The 17,495-nt window shown below is 58.3% G+C and overlaps 1 protein-coding gene across 1 annotated transcript in view; it reads right to left on the reverse strand.

The window, feature by feature from the left end:
* Positions 1–17,000, reverse strand: part of ADCY1 (adenylate cyclase 1) — a 149,056-nt gene extending 132,056 nt beyond the window's left edge. The window contains exons 1-2 of the mRNA XM_069462359.1: positions 16,362–17,000; positions 413–562 (exon numbers count right to left, since the gene is read on the reverse strand). Coding sequence (XP_069318460.1) covers positions 413–562; positions 16,362–17,000 — 789 coding nt within the window. The remainder of the gene's footprint in view (positions 1–412; positions 563–16,361) is intronic.
* Between the last annotated feature and the right edge of the window lie 495 nt (positions 17,001–17,495).

The raw sequence follows: 17,495 nt of genomic DNA on the forward strand, positions 1-17,495 counted from the left end.
TCTACATCTCTCAGGCACAGGGACATCTCCGCACCCCAGAAATGCCAGCGTGCTGTAGGACCAGCACGCTGAGCTGAGTTTGGGGCTAGTGGGAGCCCCAGGCCAGTGGGTCAGGGCCAGCTGCATGGTCACATTCACCCAAGGCACAGCCAGGACCTACCTGGTCCTCCCAAGGCAGCTGAACTTACTCCAGCTGCATCTGGAAGACAACGCACCCAAACGCCACACCCAGAACGGCTCTATCCCGGCGCCACCCCATCTCTCGAGAGCCGCTCAGCCCCCACCAGGCAGCAAGCCCAGGGTGCCCACCCATTTGATTCCTGTAAACCTCAAGGCGTCTCCTCCACAGCCCCAGACACCAGCCCGTACCACTGGGAAGTGTGCCCGTGTCAGACTGGCCCAGGCCACTGACCTGCTTCTCGTTCTCATCCTCCAGCCTCAGCCGGTCCTCGATGCAGCTCCGGGCCTGCAGGAACGCCTTCCTCTGTGAGCGCTCGGTCAGGATCCGCACGAAGACCCCATACATGTTCACGCCAACGAACAGCAAGGCGTTGGCACCGAGCTGCAGGGAGAGAAGGAGGCAGCGTGTGAGGCATGATGTGCCCACATGCATGAAAGGGCCCGAGCTGTCCCGAAAGCACAGCGGACGCTCCCCAACAGCCATGGCCGCCGGGGCTCCGCGTGCACCACAGGCCCTCCGCACACGGCTGGCTTCACACTAGGCAGGGCAGCGAGTTCACCCTCATCCTGTCTGGGCAGGCAGCATGTGCGACAGCATGTCAGGGAATCGAAGGGTGTCCAGGCCTAGTGTCACAGCTGACTTGTGTCCTCCAAAATTCATACTTGGCCAGCACTCTGGGAGGCCGAGGCAGGCGGATCGCTGGAGCTCAGGAGTTCGAGACCAGCCTGAGCAAGAGCGAGACCCCGTCTCTACTAAAAATAGAAAGAAATTATCTGGCCAACTAAAAATATATAGAGAAAAAAAAAATTAGCCGGGCATGGTGGCACATGCCTGCAGTCCCAGCTACTCGGGAGGCTGAGGCAATAGGATTGCTTAATTAAGCCCAGGAGTTTGAGGTTACTGTGAGCTAGGCTGATGCCACGGCACTCACTCTAGCCTGGGCACCAGATCGAGACTCTGTCTCAAAAAAAAAAAAAAAAATTCATACTTGGAAGTCCTAACCCCCAGGACCCATAACGTGACTGTATTTGGACACAGGGTCTTTAAAGAGGTAATTAAGTTAAAATGAAGCCATTAGAGTTGCCAATAATCCAATCTGACTGGTGTCTTTATACAAAGGGAGATAGGACCCAGACACACACAGAGGGACAATCATGTGAGGACCAGGGAGAAGACAGCCATCTGCAAGGCCAGGAGAGAGGCCTCAGGAGCAGCCCTGCCAGCACCTTGATCTCAGCTCCCAGACTCTAGACGAAGGGAGAATAAGTGTCTGCTGTTTAAGTTGCCCAGTCCCTGGCACGTGGTTATGGCAGCCCCAGGAAGCCAATACCCCTAGAAAGTACCAGTGTGAAGAGCAGTCATTCCCTTCCCCCAAAGGCTACATGGGGAATGCTCTAGACTCAGTGAAATCAGGATGTCATTTTGGGTAGGAAGTGAGCACCAGCACAAGAGGGGGAGACGTGGTGTCCAGACACGGGTGCTCCTCAGTTCTGCCCCCACTTTGGCGCATGAGACACGAGGAAGGGGCCGGGCTGAGGAGCCGGTGCCAGCTGTGGGCCCAGACTCGAGGCTCAGGTCTAGGCTCAGACCCGGGCGCAGGCCAGACACAGCGCTGCTCTCTGCAGCCACTGCCCACGCCCCCAGCCGGCCTCCTCGCTGGTCTGTCCCTTCATCTCGCAGACCACTGAGCGCAGGGCCTGGACAGAGGGGCCTCTTGTGAACCACACAGGACTGCAGCACGTCCCGCCAGGGGCCCTGCAGTGGGGCTGTGGTTCCTAAGCGTCGTATGAAACAGCTTTCCCTCGGTCAGCTGCAACACTAGAGAATTTCTATGTCTGATTAAGCCCAGGCATCTCTACCTCTGCCTCGGGGAGCAGAAACCTGCAGGTTCCAGCTGTCACTGCTCCACACGGATTAAACATGAATGTATGCCGCACGCTATTAAACAGAGAACAGGGAACAAAAACAAACACCGCGGCAGGCGGAGCAGCTGATCACTGACAAGAGTCCAGTAGCTGGACCGTGGGACGGGAGACACAGATATGTCGCTAGGATGGGGGCGAGGACAGGCACCAGGAGGGGAGCCCCCAGGCAGCTCGTGGAGGGAGACCTGGCAGCACCTGGCCCCCAAATGGATGCTGGGGTCAAAGAACAGGCGCGAGAGCTTGGACCAGCCGGGTTCAGGGGCCACAGAGAGCAAGGTCCACAGGGAGATGACAGACTTGGGCACCTTCAGACTCGAGGTGTAGGAGATGGGCTCAAAGATGTGTCCATCAACAGGCTGAAAAACAAACCTATGGCCAATGGTCATGTGCAACCTAGAACATCACAGTCAATCTCTAGGAGGTGACAGGGAGGGAGGATGAGGGACAGCAATCTGCAGGGCCCCAGTGGACAGCCATCCTCTGCCTCCTATGGGGGACCTGACCCTTGCCCAACACAGTGTCCCACAGGCAAGGCAGACACGCCCACCTGACTGTGTGGGGCCAGTGACATTAAACACCACATGCTGGCAAGGGCAGTGAGCCGTCCTTGTTGGATGGTACCACAGTGACCACAGCCTCTGGGCTCGCTGTCACTTGTGAGGGGGCTAGAGAAGATGGCAAGACATCCAATAGGATGGCCCCCCTGGGACCCTTAAATCTCCACTATGACCCTGAACCTGTCCATATGACCCGAACATTGCCATATACCTTTCCCCCAGTGCTTTCTAAGGAGCTGTCTCGTGGAGTGGATACAATTTAGATCCAGCTTTTTCCATGAACATGACACAGAGCACATTATGATGTGTCCAGTGCTCAGAATCACTGGACACCTGGATGTGTGTGTGGAAAAGGTCAGGGCAGGAGGAGGAAGCTGGTGCCACTGCACAAGGGGTGGGGGCGCTAGAGCCACCAGAGCTGAGCTGGTGCAGCCCAAGGAGGGGTTTCACGCACCATCTGACAACATCACGGAGCAGGCTTCTCGCTGTGGGAGGGGAGGGGTGGTCACTGGGCTGATGCCACCCAGCCCTTAAAACAAAAAAGTTAATTAAGAACAAAAGCTCCCTTTGAGATTGTCCACATAGCTTCCTCTCTCCCGTGGCTTCCTCTTGGAACACAATGGGCTTAGATTACAAGCATATGGCAAGGTGTCCATGGGCGGGGCAGGGGGTGGGGACACAAAACAGCTGCTGGGGCAGCTCCTCAAGATGCCTGCCCCTCCCGTGTGCATCAGAGCGCTCGCATGGGGTGGCAGGCCGTGGGGGCTGCGAGGAGGGGCGCTGGGCCCTCGTCTCTGCACTGCATAGAGGTGCCTGAGAGCTCCCCCAGCCCCAGAGACTCCACTCACAGAGAAGCACTGCCCGACTCTTCCCAGCTCACCTCCCATTTCTGGGAGTGACAAATCTGTCCTCGCTAGAATGGGGCCATCACCAACTGCTGCTAGGAGATCTGAGGGGCATCCTCACCAACAAAACGGACTCTCTCATGAAAAGCTTCAGACTCCCAAGGGCTCCTGGAAGAGAAAGTCTCCACCAGCCAAAGCCTGTCTCTGTGAGCCAGGGCTGCCTCCCCTCAGGAAAACCCACTGAGGGGCTGCTGAGAAGGGACTGTTGGGGAAGGACGTTTAGGGAGGACTGTGCCCCTCCCCTACCATGAGCCCAGGGCTCGCCCACCCAGGCTACGTGGCCCCCCATCTTCCCAGACCCGGCATCTTCACCCGCCATCTGCATCTGCTGATGCAAACACACCACCCAGGCTTTGGGATTCTCAATTCTCCCAGGAAGCTCTCTGAACTCATGGCCAAAGGGGCACTTGGATCAAAAAAAATGCCTGGCCCAGTACCAGATAGTGGTGACGTGGCTTAGCACATGTCACAACGACAAGGGAGGTGGGCTCAGGGTCACCACAAGCTCCCCAGAGACCATTGCTCTAGGGACTGCAGGACCCTGGGGGAGAGGGGGCCTCACTCCCACCCCACCCTACTGGCCAGCCACCCTGGAGCAGCGGATCCCATTCTGGCCCTCCTCAGAAGCAGCCTGGTCCAGGCCAGCCACATGCTACCACTGCACCCTCCCGCCACGTTAGCCCAGGGCCCCTTACAACCAGGCAGGCCCTGCAAGGGCCTGGGCTGCTGGCCTTGCAGTCTGGACGCTCTCTCTGGCCCTCGTCCTAGACAAGGGCTGTGCTGGGCTGTGAGAGAGGAAGGGAGCCCAGGTGTCCTCCCCAGAGCCAGACCCTGCCCTGCCCTGCCCCTACCTTCTACCTGCACTACCTCTCTGTGCCTCACTCTCTCCCTCTGACTGACGGGCAGGTGGGTGACAACTGTCATACCTACGGAATGAGCTTACCATAAAGACCTAAGAAACAACCCCCAAAAGGGCACCTGGAAACACCCTGGAGAAGCCTTCATGGGACTGACCAGCCCAGCCAGGTGGAGCCTCCCAGGGAACCAGGGCTCAGGTAGGCTGAGCACCAGCATGTTCCCGGGACGCAGCCAGAGGAAGCAGGACCTGTCTGCAGGCCCTGGGGCGTCTCTACTCACTCATGCACCACCTGAAAACATCACCTGGAAACCTCGCCGGAGCAGGCTTCTCACTGTGGGAGGGGAGGGTGGTCACTGGGCTAATGCCACTTGTGGTCACTGGACCAGCATCCTCAGGGAGCCCTGAGACCTGCCCCCACCGAGCTGTCCCACAGTTTTTGCAGAAACTGTTTTTCCAACCTGACACCATCATCCCACACCCCCAGGTACTTACCCCTCCTCCCCTGGGCCATGTCCGGGGACAGCTGCCACTGCCCAAGCCAGAATCTGCAAGTCCCCTGGCCTCTCTCCTCCCCTCCATCCCCACTGCCCTGCACCACCCACAACAGGGCTGTAGCAAGAGTCCTCCTTAGGCAGATCCTGCCATAAACCCAAGTTCCACCTCCCAAGCTCACTGGAGACTGCCAAGCCCTGGGCTCACCTCTGACCTGCCCATTATGCCTCCTCCCCTGTGTGCAGGGCATGCAGCACACATATGTGCATGCAGGGCATGCAGCACACATATGTGCATGCTGGGCATGCAGCACACATATGTGCATGCAGGCGCACACACAGGAGCACATGCCCAGCCATGCTAAGGCACACAGCCCTGAGCAAAGCATGCTCTCAGGCATGTTCCCCTCACAGCAGCCTCAGCCAGGAGGACTTTCCCTCCTTTCCCAGAGCAGCCTCCTGACTCCTGGCCTGGGCTAGGTGGTCTCCTCACCCTATGATACCCCAAGATCACCTTATTGGTTACAAAAACCTCTCTGTTGTACTCACTCCCGTTTTCAACCTGCTGCCACCCGGGCTGCCCCAGCACAAGGCGCTGAGCCTGGGCAGCATTCAAACTTCCCATGGGGATGGAAGAACCGCTATGGGGCTGCGCTCCAAACCCGCCCCTTCTGAGAAGAGGGCACGAGGGTGTGGGTGCAGTGACCTACTGCGGGGGACGCTCTCTTACATTAACCACAGGCCAATGAAGGAGCTCACCCCACACAACGGCTCCCCGCTCAGCACTGTGTATATTCTCGTTGCTAAGTCCAGGGACTGCGGTCAGGCCACATCATTTCCCGAGCCTCTGGTCTATGGGGTGGCCCCTCTGCCCTCCTCCCCGACTGAGCCCTCAGTGGACACGGTTCAGTCCTGCCTGGGTGCTGGACAGTGGCCGGGTGCTGCTTGGGACGTCATTCTCTCTAAACTGTGTCTGCTGCTTCAACACCACACACAAGAGTGTTCTTAAATTAACATAATTGCTCGTTAGCTTTTGTTAATAAAGGTGCTTCAGAATCAGCCTTGTTTGAAAGAGGACCTGCAGAACGCTGATAATTGCTGGAGCTGGTGACGGGTACTCAAGGAATCCCTGTGCTGCTCTCTCTACTTTTGTGTATGTTTTAAGTTTTTCATAATAAAAATAAAATAAAAACAAGTTTTTGAAAAATGTGTCGGGCTCTCCTTGAGTTCCTGTGGTCAGGTTTCTAACGCGTGAAGCTATGGTCACGGCCCCCAGGCACAGATTCCCATGGGGACCTGGTAAATAGTCAGCCCTGGGGCTTCCTGGGTAGCCCCTGGCACCTCGATTCTAAGGGGCAACCCCAAAGCCTGCCCCTTCACAGTGCCCCTCTCCCAGCACACCCAGCTCCTCCCAGGTGGTACACACCCACGTCTTCAGATTAGGAGTGACAGAGGAAACAGCACTCACAGAGGCTAACACGCAGACACCAGCAGGAATGAGGAAGGAAGACAGATGTAAGCCCCCAGGCGGCTGAGCACCCTGGGGACAGCTCCCATCAAAGCCCAGCCACTCCACACATGCCTAACACATCCCTGCCCAGAGGATCAACGAATGACACGGTGACCATCTGAGCCTCCCTGAGAGGGGACTGGGGCTCCAGCACACCCACCAGGACCTCGGAAAGCCCCACTTCCGTTTGCCCACAGCCATCCACAGCACCTGCAATGTCCTTGCACCTCTGCTCCCTTTAGACGCCCGGACACCAGCACAAGCCCCATGGCGGCTACACCATCGGCTGAACTTTGGGCACTGCCCGTGTCTAACCCGGGAACAAACCACAGCCCAGGTGCTTGGCATCAGGGATGTGCCCACTCCAAGGGCCCCTGACAGTGGCAAGGCCCCATCCTGCACCCACGGGACACAGTCAGTGCTCGGGAAACATGTGTGATGTCTGCAAGTGCCTATTTTTAAAAATTAAATATCAGAGATATTTCAAAATCTTTAGGCTAAACCAATGTGTCCTCAAGTGTGCTCCTTTAGTTAATCATTCACATCCCAGGGCAGGTATCATTTGAGAAAACAGCTGTCATGGGAAACAAGTTCAACAAACGAGTATTTCAGATCCCTTTTTGAGGCCACAATTGTTTCAGGAAGGCAAGGAGTTCTAGTAACAAGAGGACACTTGTCTCACAGGGGAGTGTAGACAAAGGCACTGGCCATTTCCAAGAGCGTCACCCCCGAGTGTGGCTCCAGCACAGGCTCACTGCACCAGCAGGCACACAACACACGTCTGAGGTGACCACCTGGAATGCTCACTGCCACATGCTCCCTACAGGCGCAGAACGTTCCAGAGCAGGCTGCCCCCACTCCCCAGTACATGCCTGCGACTGCCTGGGGTCTCCTGAACTTTCCATTGTCGTCCAAGCAGACTTTCCCTGGCTCAGATGCACATTTGCTGTGGTAACATTGCTTCCAGGGACGGATACTGAGCTGAGAAAACCCACAGGAGCCCCCACAGGCTGAGAGACAAGTCCACCTGGTGGTGCAGCCAGGTGACACTTCATGTGGAGAGGCTAGATGCTGGCCACAGGCTGGGAGCTCTGGGCCCAGCAGGTAGGGGGGAGGGGGAGGCAGCCCCCAAAGAATGCAGAATGCAGTGTTACACAGGCTCACGGGGACAGCACAGGCCCAGCCGCCAGGGAAAGGTGTTGGAAGGACCATGTGCAGAGAGGAGAGGTCAGATGAGTCATCAGGACTGGTGGGCGAGGGCCAGCCAGAGGGGGCGGCCAGGCATTCTGTCCTCTGCGTGGCCCTGCTGTGCGATGGCCATCCTTTCTGTCTAGGGTGTATGTCCAACATCCCACACTTGGGCATGTGGTGCCTCAGGCCCCACAGAAGCTGCTGTGTGCACAACCATATCCCCCATCGGAAGCATTGGTGCTTCCAGGGGGCAGGGACACTGGAGTCAGTGTGTGACACATGAGCACAAGACATGATAGCAATCAGATGAACCACATCATTAAGAAAAGGGCACTCAGGTGGCCAAGCACTGGGGAGCCAGGCCAGCTGACCACCGTGCATCTGCGTCTTCTCAAGCCACTGTCAGAGAAGGAAACACTGTACTCTGATAAAAGAGCTGCTGTGTATTTTTAGAGCCAAAACAAAAAGTTGCATTCACATTCGCAGTGTGCTACCAGTGTGGACTTCCTCCTCTGCCAGGCTCGAAGGCTGGAGTTGGGGGCTCCCAGCACTTCTGCAGACCCCATCACGCTGCTGGCAGTGTCCAGCCTGCTTCCAAGGTCCTCTGAATGTTACCAACGCCCTTGCACATATGCACACACACAAGCATGCGTGCATGCACACATAAACATGCATGCATGCACACATCCACACACAGCATGTACATATGGTCACACACATCCGCATGCTTATGTGCACACATATGTGCACACATGAGTGAGCACAGAGGCACCACCTGGACAGCTGTGTCCAGGCTCTGTGCAGCCACACCCGAGCCCTGGGAAGCAGACAGCTCTTCTCTCCTCAGCTCCACGCTTTCTCCCCAACCCCCACCGAAGGCAGAGGAAGCGCTGAAACTCAACGATCAGAGCCACTCCTGCCATCCTTCTAATCTAGGGAGATGGGATTGTTCGCGGGTCTGTGCTGCCTTCAGCACAGAGCCAGAGCTGGATGCTGGGTGGGCTTCCACTCTCCTTGCCCAGGGAATCCCCACGCCCCACGCCTCCTTCCTGGGGCTGGTGGCTCCACACGGCAGGAGGAAACACACACTGGTAGGAGAGTGGGGTGGGGCCCCCTTAGCACAATAATGCAGAAGACCCCCATGCTACACTGAGAAAGGGGCCCAGACAGGCCTGAAAAAGACACAGGGAGCTGAAGGGTTAAAGAGGACAGAGGAGGAAGGCTGGGAGGGAGGAGGACAGGAGGAATGGGGCGGTGGAGGAGCTGTCCATGCCCCAAGTGCCTGCCTTGGCCTGCCCTGGAGAGGGGCACAGCTGAGGAGTCAGCAGCCCCACTGCTTTCCCTGCCAAGGGCTCTGGGGTCCTGGCCTGGTCACTGCCCCCACAGCTCCCTAGTTCCATGTGGATGTGCCCACCTTCCCACCAGCCCTCACCCCTGCAGCCTGTTCTCACTTCACAGGCCAGACTCTGAGCTTGCCCAAGGTCACAGAGCTGGAGGTGCAGGTGATGGGCCTCAGCCGGGGTCTCTGCCATGGCACTGCTGAGACACAGGGCACAGACTGCCCTTCCCTCAGAGACCAGGGTGGCACATCTACCTGAAAAAAGGCACATACTAATAAAAATGTGGTAAGTGTGTGTAAGCACCTGTGAGTGTACATTAGTTTACAAGTATGTATGTGGGCATCCTTACGTGTGCATTAGTGTGTGAGTACATGAATCTTTGTAAGCAGGTGAGTGTGCACGGGTGAGTGCACTGAGTGAGCATGTGCATGTGTGAGCTAGTGTGTAAGTATAAAATTGAGTGTGAGAGTGCATGTGGCAGTGTGTGGGTACGTGCATCTGAGTGTGTACGAGTGTGTGAGTGAGTGTGCACTGGTGTATGAATGTGTGTTTATGTACATGCATGTGTGAGCATGTGTATGAGAATGAGTGTGAACATATACATGTGGGAGCATTTAGGTGTGTGCATGCAGCTATGTATGGGTGTGTGTGTTTATGTGTGAGTGTATATGTGTGTGTGTTCATGCATGAACATGTGTGCACGTGTGTGAGCATGTGGATATAACTCACATCCTCAAATGAGCTAAAACAGTGCCCTGGAGAGTGGAGAAGATCTCTTCCCATTACCTTGCTCAGCCCATCGGTGTACACAAAGGAGTCTGTGGCGAAGGGAACAGGTCTCCCCCACCAAGTGGTCACACAGAAGGGGCTGGGTGGCCAGCCTGCTTCTCCCGCCCAAATCCCTGCCCCTGCCACGTCAGCCCCCACGCTGCTTGGGACTTGAAAACCAGGCTGCAAAGGGTCCAGCCTGGCATGATGGCCACAAGGACACCAGCCTCGGTCACATGACCATCTCTGGCTGGGGCTGCTCTGCACGGTGCTCCCACTATTACAGTTGGCAGAGAACACTCAGGCTGAACAAAGCACATGCTACCTGAGTCCTAGGGAGCCTCTTCCAACATTTGATCAAGCCCAGCGCCTTGCTTTGACTGTTCAGGTTCACTGAATAAGAGACCAGCTAGTGGGTCACTGGCTCCATACAGCTAGTGACAGTAAAAGGCAGCTCCCGCGTCACTGAGCCCAGAACAGTACAGGGAGGATAGGGAGCACCTCTCAGGTACAACCCACATGCAGCAGCTGAAGGACATATCTGTTCCACAAAACCACAGGAGGGAGCTACTGTCCCCATTGACAGTGGGGGAAACTGAGGCATGGGGATCATCTCATGCCCAAGGTCACACAGCTACACCAGAGCCCTGAGGTGCCGGGAGACCCACCCACCCACAGGCTCCCATTTGAGCTGGGAAATGGTCCAAGGATGTTTCTGGGTTCAGCGTCTGAGCCACTCCACTGCACCCCATCAACCCAAGGAGCTAAGCCCTGGCCCTCCAGATCTCAGAGATGTGACAGGAGGGGGACATCGGCCTAAAACCACCATGGGCTCCTGGAAAGGGCACACTTACAGCTTTGACAGCTGGTGGGGACAATGCAAAGCAGACACAGGAGCCTGCTGAGTGGTCACCTCTGGTCTCCTCCCGCCTCCTCAGGCTCATCCCTCCCTCCCTCCTTGGGACCTTGCTCCGCACTGTGCTCAATGTGGCTTTGCCCCTCTCTCTACTCCAGCAGCCCCTGTGGCTGGTCCCGGGGTCTTGGCTGAGCATCCATTCCTCAGGGGAGCCGCCTCCAGCCATTCTGTCTGGTTTGTCCCCTAGGCACACCTTCAAAGGTCACACGAATGTCCCACCTGGCACCAGATGCAGTCCCAGTTACTGACAAGGGTCTCCCCCCACAGACTGTAACCTCCTGGAGGATGGAGTCTTGTTCCCTCTGTATCCCCAGCTCAGGCCCGGCACCCAACCGCTGTTGGATCATGGAACTATCCCAGAGAAGCAGGCACAGCCCCAGGCAGCTGCAGACTCCACAATGGCCTCTGCTCCAGCTTGGCGCAGGAGCTGCGCTGCCCCACCCTCAGCCCACTGTCCATCAGTGGGACTGGACTCCAGCACAGGCACAGTCTGGGGCTCTTCTGCAGCGCAAGTCCTACCGGGCACATCCAGGGGGACAGAGAAAAGCCCCTGGGCCCACAGGACCACCTTGTAGGTGGAGCAGGTGGGAGCTCTGGCTCAATGCCCAGACGATTTTCCCTCACCCTTGACTAGGCCCATTTCCTGCTCGCCCTTATCCTGGCTGCCCTGACATGGGCAATTCTGGAAGCTTTTAGAGTCCACTGCCCTTGAGGAAGCGTAAGACAGGAGGCGTAAGGGAAATGGACCAGGACTGTGGAGAGGAAACACACACCCCTAGGAGAGAAACTAGGGGAGTGGGTTCCAGGGGAATCGGTGTCCCCTGCAGGATACTCCCTGGACACGGGCCTGGCGCTGGAGGGAGCAGAGAGGCTGGAGAGGTAAATGTAGCAGGACCAAAGCCAGCAGCGGGGAGCCCGGCAGTGTGGGGGTAGTGACCAGGGCAGTCACAAGACTGGCCTCGGGAAGTGTCCAGCCAAGGACAAGGAGACCACCTGTGGGGTGTCACTCCTCACCAAAGCAGGGGACAGGGAAGCCCACTCCACATCCAGCTCAGCCCCTGCACTAGGAAAGCACTCACCTATCACCCTCCCTGACCCTGACCCTGACCCTGACCCTGTAAGTGCTCCTCTCAGCCAAGACAGATGGATGCACAGGCAGGTGAGTATTCCAGGACCAGGCTGGGGACCAGTGGGCAGAAGGGGACCAGTGGGAGGGTCTGGAGGAGGGGCCAGTGGGGAAGGAGGGGCCAGTTAGAGGGGGTGGGGCCCATCCAGGGGAGGGGCCAGCAGGGGAAGAGGGGCCCACGAAGGAGGTGGAACCAGCGTGGAACCAGCGGAGGGAGGGGCCTGGCTGGGGGCTTGGCGGTTGCGAGGGCAGGGCGTGGGGACAGACTCCCCCAGTGAAGCAAGCATTGAGTCGGGAGGAGGCGGTGTGTTGGGCAGTGGGCACAGCACGTGCAAAGGCCTGCGGCTTGGCGTCGCCAGAGCACACCTAGGCCACAGGCTCTGTCATGAACAACCAGGTTGCCCAGGGCCCTGCGCTCTGCGATTCTGCGGGCTGGTTTAGGCTGTTTCACCTCCGAGCAACTCACGGTTCTGCACAAGAGCTCAGGCAGAACTGGAGCTACACAGGGGAATTTCGGCTGACTCCCATTTATTTCTCGGCGATAATCGTGATTTCTGTTACCCTGCCAATGGCTAGGAATTGGGCAGAAACTGAAATATATTTCATTTACAGTGATAAGCAACTAAATTGAAAACACATTCTGCTCGCTGCAATGGACCCTTACTACTTCAAAAATAAAATAAGAACACAATAATCCTAACACTGGTCAAAAAGCGGGCATTTCCAGGCTGTGTGGAGCAAGGTAACACAGGGAGGATGCTCGGAGCTGGCAGAGGCTGTGTCTGCCTCCTGCACGCAGCTGCAGCCTCCTCCTCCCAGGCATGTAAGGGGACAGGGCAGGAGGGGGACCCCTGTGGGTGGGGTGGGGACCCTGAGCCAACAGCCAGCCCTGCCCCTGCCCGGGGCGCCCTTATCCTGAGATTCCCTCCTCCTCCACAAGCACTTCGGGCAATGACCTCCTCCTGCACACTCTCCTGCCTTTACTTCCCCGCCAACTCCCCCGCTTCAGTGTCCCTGAGCATGCCAACATCAGGGAGCTCAAAACCTCCTCCCCAGGCTGCCCCCTCTGGGGCTCTGTAAATCTGTGAGTGGCATCCATCAGCAGGGACATAGCCCAGACATCTGGCACCTCCCTTTCTCCCCTCTTCCCCATCCCCCACGTCTGGGCACTCATCCTGCCCCACGCCATGCTCTCCAGCCGACCCTGGCAGGCCTTCCCCCTTCTGACTCTGAGCAGGCTGTGGAAGCTCTTGAAAAGGATGCTTTCGGTTCTGACTGTCACTCAGCTAAGTAAAAATGAATTGTTGTATTTTGTTTAGCTACAACCAGTGGCCCAAAAGCAAGGGGCAGGGAGAGGGAGAGAATTCAGTTCTGGCCAACATTTATTAATGGCACAGATTTATGGTACCTCCTCAGTGCTGGGGCCAGCTGAATACAAGGCTGTTTCCCCCAAAGACCTATCTGCTCAGGGACATCAGTCTTATACATCCTCTGGGGGAGGAGCTGAGCATAGCTACTGAATTCCACCTGTGCTGACAGCCATGCACCCAGCTTTCTGAGTTCTCTTCTCTGCCTCCCAGAGTCCTAGGTTGGCCTGGGTTCTACAGAGGAGGAATAGGATGCCCCAAACCACACTCGCTGCATCCTCAGAGCCCTGTGCACCAAAAGTGGCACAGGAATGCTGTAGGAGACCCCAGGGCCTTCCTGCAGAGGAACACAGGCTCTAGAAAAAGAACACAGGGACTGGCTCCACAGCAAGGAGCAGGGACCTGATCCCAGGCCTCAGTCTGAAGTGCAGGCTTTCCCCAGGCCTCCTCAGGGCTATATCCTTGACAAGGAGGCACTGAAAGGTTGGAATCTGAGGGGAGGAGCTCCTTTGCCCAGCAAGTTAGCCCGACTCTGGAGCCAACTGGCACCTGGTGTTTTCATTCGGCTCAGAACCAGGAGACCACCTTGGGGACCTCAGATCCTGAAGCAGCATCCTGCTGTTCCCAGCCCCTGCACAGATTCCCTCATTCATTCAGTTCATCTTTCAGCCTCTTTGGGGCATCCCCCCATGCCCAGCATGGCTGCTACCTGCCCAGAATTCGGTAGTGAGGACGAATCACTGTCAGCAGGTGACTGCACTGCAGAGTGGCAGGGGTCTGCACGGAGGCGGGTGGTAATGCAGTGAACAGCAGCAGAAACACCAAGGCTTCATAACTGTGCATGGCACCTTCTTCATTCATCTCAAGTACCAAGTTGCAGAGCTCATTAAGGAGCGATTTCACAGGCTCCTGGAATTCTCTAATTGGGAGACACAACCTCTGGGGGATCACAGACCTCTCCCGTATGTTTCCCTGCATTGATCACCATGTATCTATCAATATCACTACCACCTGTACAGACACTAGATTTGAACACCAACATTCTAAAGAGCCCAAATGATTTACAAGTGGCAGAAGATTTCCAATATGCGCTTTTCTGAAAACTTTTCACCTTCACTACAACCCTACAGGGGGTCGATATGCCGTAAAAAGCTGGGGAACCAGAAGCTCAGTGAGTGAAGGGCGTGTATGGCCCAGGGAGTCACAGCTAGTAGCAGGGAAACCCCGATGTCTGCTCCCTAACAATCACTGCTCCCAGCATGGGCTTCCTTCCCCGCTAGATTCACAGTAAGAAGGGCTCATCTTATCCCAGGGGAGAGGCAGAGCTCTCTGTGTCCAGAGGCACCTTTACAGACTCTCACCTCACTCTCTTTTAAATCTTTAATTCTATAAAAGGAATGACTAGAGGCTATATGGGAAAATTCTTTATTTAAAAAGGAAAAGACAATAATACAGCCCTTTATTGCACCAGCTGACTCCCTGGTGTACACAGAGAGAATGCAGTGTGGTAAGATCCCTGGGCTTCCCAGGGGAACACGCTCAGCCCCTCCCCATTCTCCCACTGCCCTGGCATCTGGCAGGAGTGGGGAAGTCATCTTTCGGACATCGGTCTGGCTGTGGGGGCCAGCATGAGGCCCAGGCTAAACACAGACAGCTGGGGGACTTAGGGGTGAGGAGGTATGGGGTGTCCCCTGAGAAGGGTCAGGCGAGGCCCATGTGCTGCCCACAGGAGGCAGTGGAAGAGCCTGCTGGAGAACCCTGGCCCTCCTCCCCTCCCTGGGGCACGCAGTTCTCTGCCATTTCCCTTTTCCCCGCCTTTACCGGCGCCTCTTTGTCTCTAGCCTTCATCTCTGCTTCTCTTCCTCTTTTCCCCACCTCCCAATCCCCTCCTTGCCAGTTTGACTCCATGTACTCCCCCCTTCCCTCCCATCCCCTGCCTACGGATTTGAGCACATGGTGGTCTCTCTCTGGCCCTAAAACACAAGTCCCATGATGTGTCTGTCCCTGTGCCAGGCTGTGCATCCCATGGCCCCCGCTGACCATGTGCTGCCCGTGGCATCACAGTCTGGGGACACCTCCCTAGGTTCTTGGGTGTTGATCCCATTGGTCCCCCAAGCCAGGCTATGACTCCCTCACCATCACCACCACCCCCCCACCCCACTCCACCCCACGTTATTCTTCCTTAATCTCTCTCTGTTTCCCTCTGTCCAGCTTCCCCGGTAACTCCTTTTCTCTCCCCCACCTGCTCCCACCACTGCCTCCTTTCCTTATATGGGTTCCCCCAGCCCAGCCCATTCACACCACCCTCCTGGCAAATTGCAGCTAGAGGCAGAAACAAAACCCTCCTCAGGGCCATCTAATATCTCCCCACATACCCGCCTCTGGCAGTGTGAAGGGCGTTGGGCAAGGGTAAGCTGCTAGAGCCCCAAAGGGCAAAGACCCCCAGGTCCACTTCCACCTCTGGCAGATGGAGGAGCAAGGACCCGGGAAAAGCCTGAGGAAGGCAAACGGTGTCTTCCTTGCAACCATCTCGCCCACCTGACTGGGGGAAGACAGTGACAAAGTTCGGGCACTGCGGAGCCAGGGTCAGGGCGACCGCGGAGCGAGGGCGGCAGGGACTAGACTGTTTTTGACCTTGGCAAACCCTGCCTCTTCTGGGTTGGAGCCGGGTCCGCGATGGGGCGGCCAGGGAGATGGAAGGGGCCAAAGTCCTTTCCTACCGCCCACATACTCCCCTCAGGTCCGCAGGACTGGGAGGCGAGCCTCGCAGGCGCTCCGAGCGCGCCAGAGAGGAGCCCCGGGCTGTGCGCACAGCTGGCCATGGAGCCCGACCCAGAGCCCGCTCTCCTCGCCCACTTTCAGTCCCTCTGCGGGGATAGGTGCAGCAAAAGAGCGGCAGACCCCTCGGGTCCCCGCTTGGCGGCTCACCAACTGCCTGACCTTGTACCAATCCTTTCCCTCTCTCCACGCCCGTCTCCCGTCTCCACACTCCACGCCCAGGGGCGCTTTGTGGAAGGTAACTCCGAAGAGAGTCCGGGCCCGAGGGTGCCAGCCCCAACTGCGTCCCCAACTCACTGAAGTGACCTTGAACACCACCACCCCCAGTCGGGGCCTCAGTTTCCCTTCCCGCCCAATATGAAGAAGAGCGCCTGACTCCGAGCATTCCCAGTCCCGCCGGGGCAGGTGTGTCCAAGACCAGAGAGGGGGGCGCGCCGCAACACTTACCGTCCTCCAGAGACGTGGGCGCTTGGCGGGGACCAAGGTGGCTGTAACCAGCAAGTGTGAGGCAGCCACCACGAGCCCGAAGCCGATGGCCAGCAGGCTGCGCACGGGCAGCAGGGCATAGGACACGAAGGTGACCAAAAGGAGCTGCCAAACACCCTGTTCCGCGGTCGCCGGTCCCCCGGCCGCCCCGGCGGGGCCCCGGGCGGGGCCGCCCAGCGCAAAGGGGCAGCAGAGCAAGGCGAAGGTGAGGCTGAAGAACAGCGCCAGCTGGCCGACCTGCTGCAGCTGGGGCACCTGCAGGGACCGGACATTGGTGACCACGAGCAGCGCCAAGAAGAGGACGCAGTGCACGGGGTGCGAGCCCTTGGCCAGGCCGGGCGCCGGCCCCGGCGCGCCCAGCAGCTCGGCCAGTGCTAGCGCGCCCGCCAGCAGGCTGAGCACCGCCAGCGCCTTCAGCGTGGCCGCCTGCTCCAGCCGCAGCGTGTAGCCGCGGAACAGCGCCTCCAGCTCGGGGCAAGCGAACTCCTCGTTGCACGCCCGGAGCCCGCGCCGGCCGCCTGGCCCGGCCGCCCGCTCGGCGCCCCCAGGCTCGCCCGCGCCGCCTCCGCCGCCGCCTCCGCCGCGCGGCGCCCCCGCCATCTCAGCGCCATGCAGCGGCCACGGCCGCGGGCGCGCCCCTCGCCGGCCCGGGGCGCCGGGGCGCGGGCGGCGGCGCCGGGGCGGGCGGGCGGCGGGCGGCGAGGCGCCGGGGCGCGGGGCGGGCGGAGTTGGGGCGCCGGCTGCCCCGCGCGCGCGCGCGCGCGCGCCCGGAGCGCGTCCCCTCCCGCCCGCCGCGCCTGCGCACTGGGTTCCGCCCGCGCCCCGGCCGCGGTCCTCCGCTGCGACCGCGCTGCGACAGTCTGGCCCCGGGAGCCGCCGACCTGGGTGCAAATAGCCTGTGCCCCAACTCCGTGTCCAGCGTTCCCGCCCGCCAGAGGGGCCGTGTGACCTCGAGTGCCTGCCTTGCCCCTCCAAGGCTCAGTTTCCCCAACCGCACAGTGGAACCCACCCCCTTAGCCTCTCCTAGGGAATTAAAAATGCTGAATCCTGCGAAATTCCCCGGGTTTTTCTTGGGGGGGGTGGGGAGTGTAAATC

Source organism: Eulemur rufifrons, chromosome 29, assembly GCF_041146395.1.
Source record: "Eulemur rufifrons isolate Redbay chromosome 29, OSU_ERuf_1, whole genome shotgun sequence".
NCBI classification, from domain to species: Eukaryota; Metazoa; Chordata; class Mammalia; order Primates; family Lemuridae; genus Eulemur; species Eulemur rufifrons.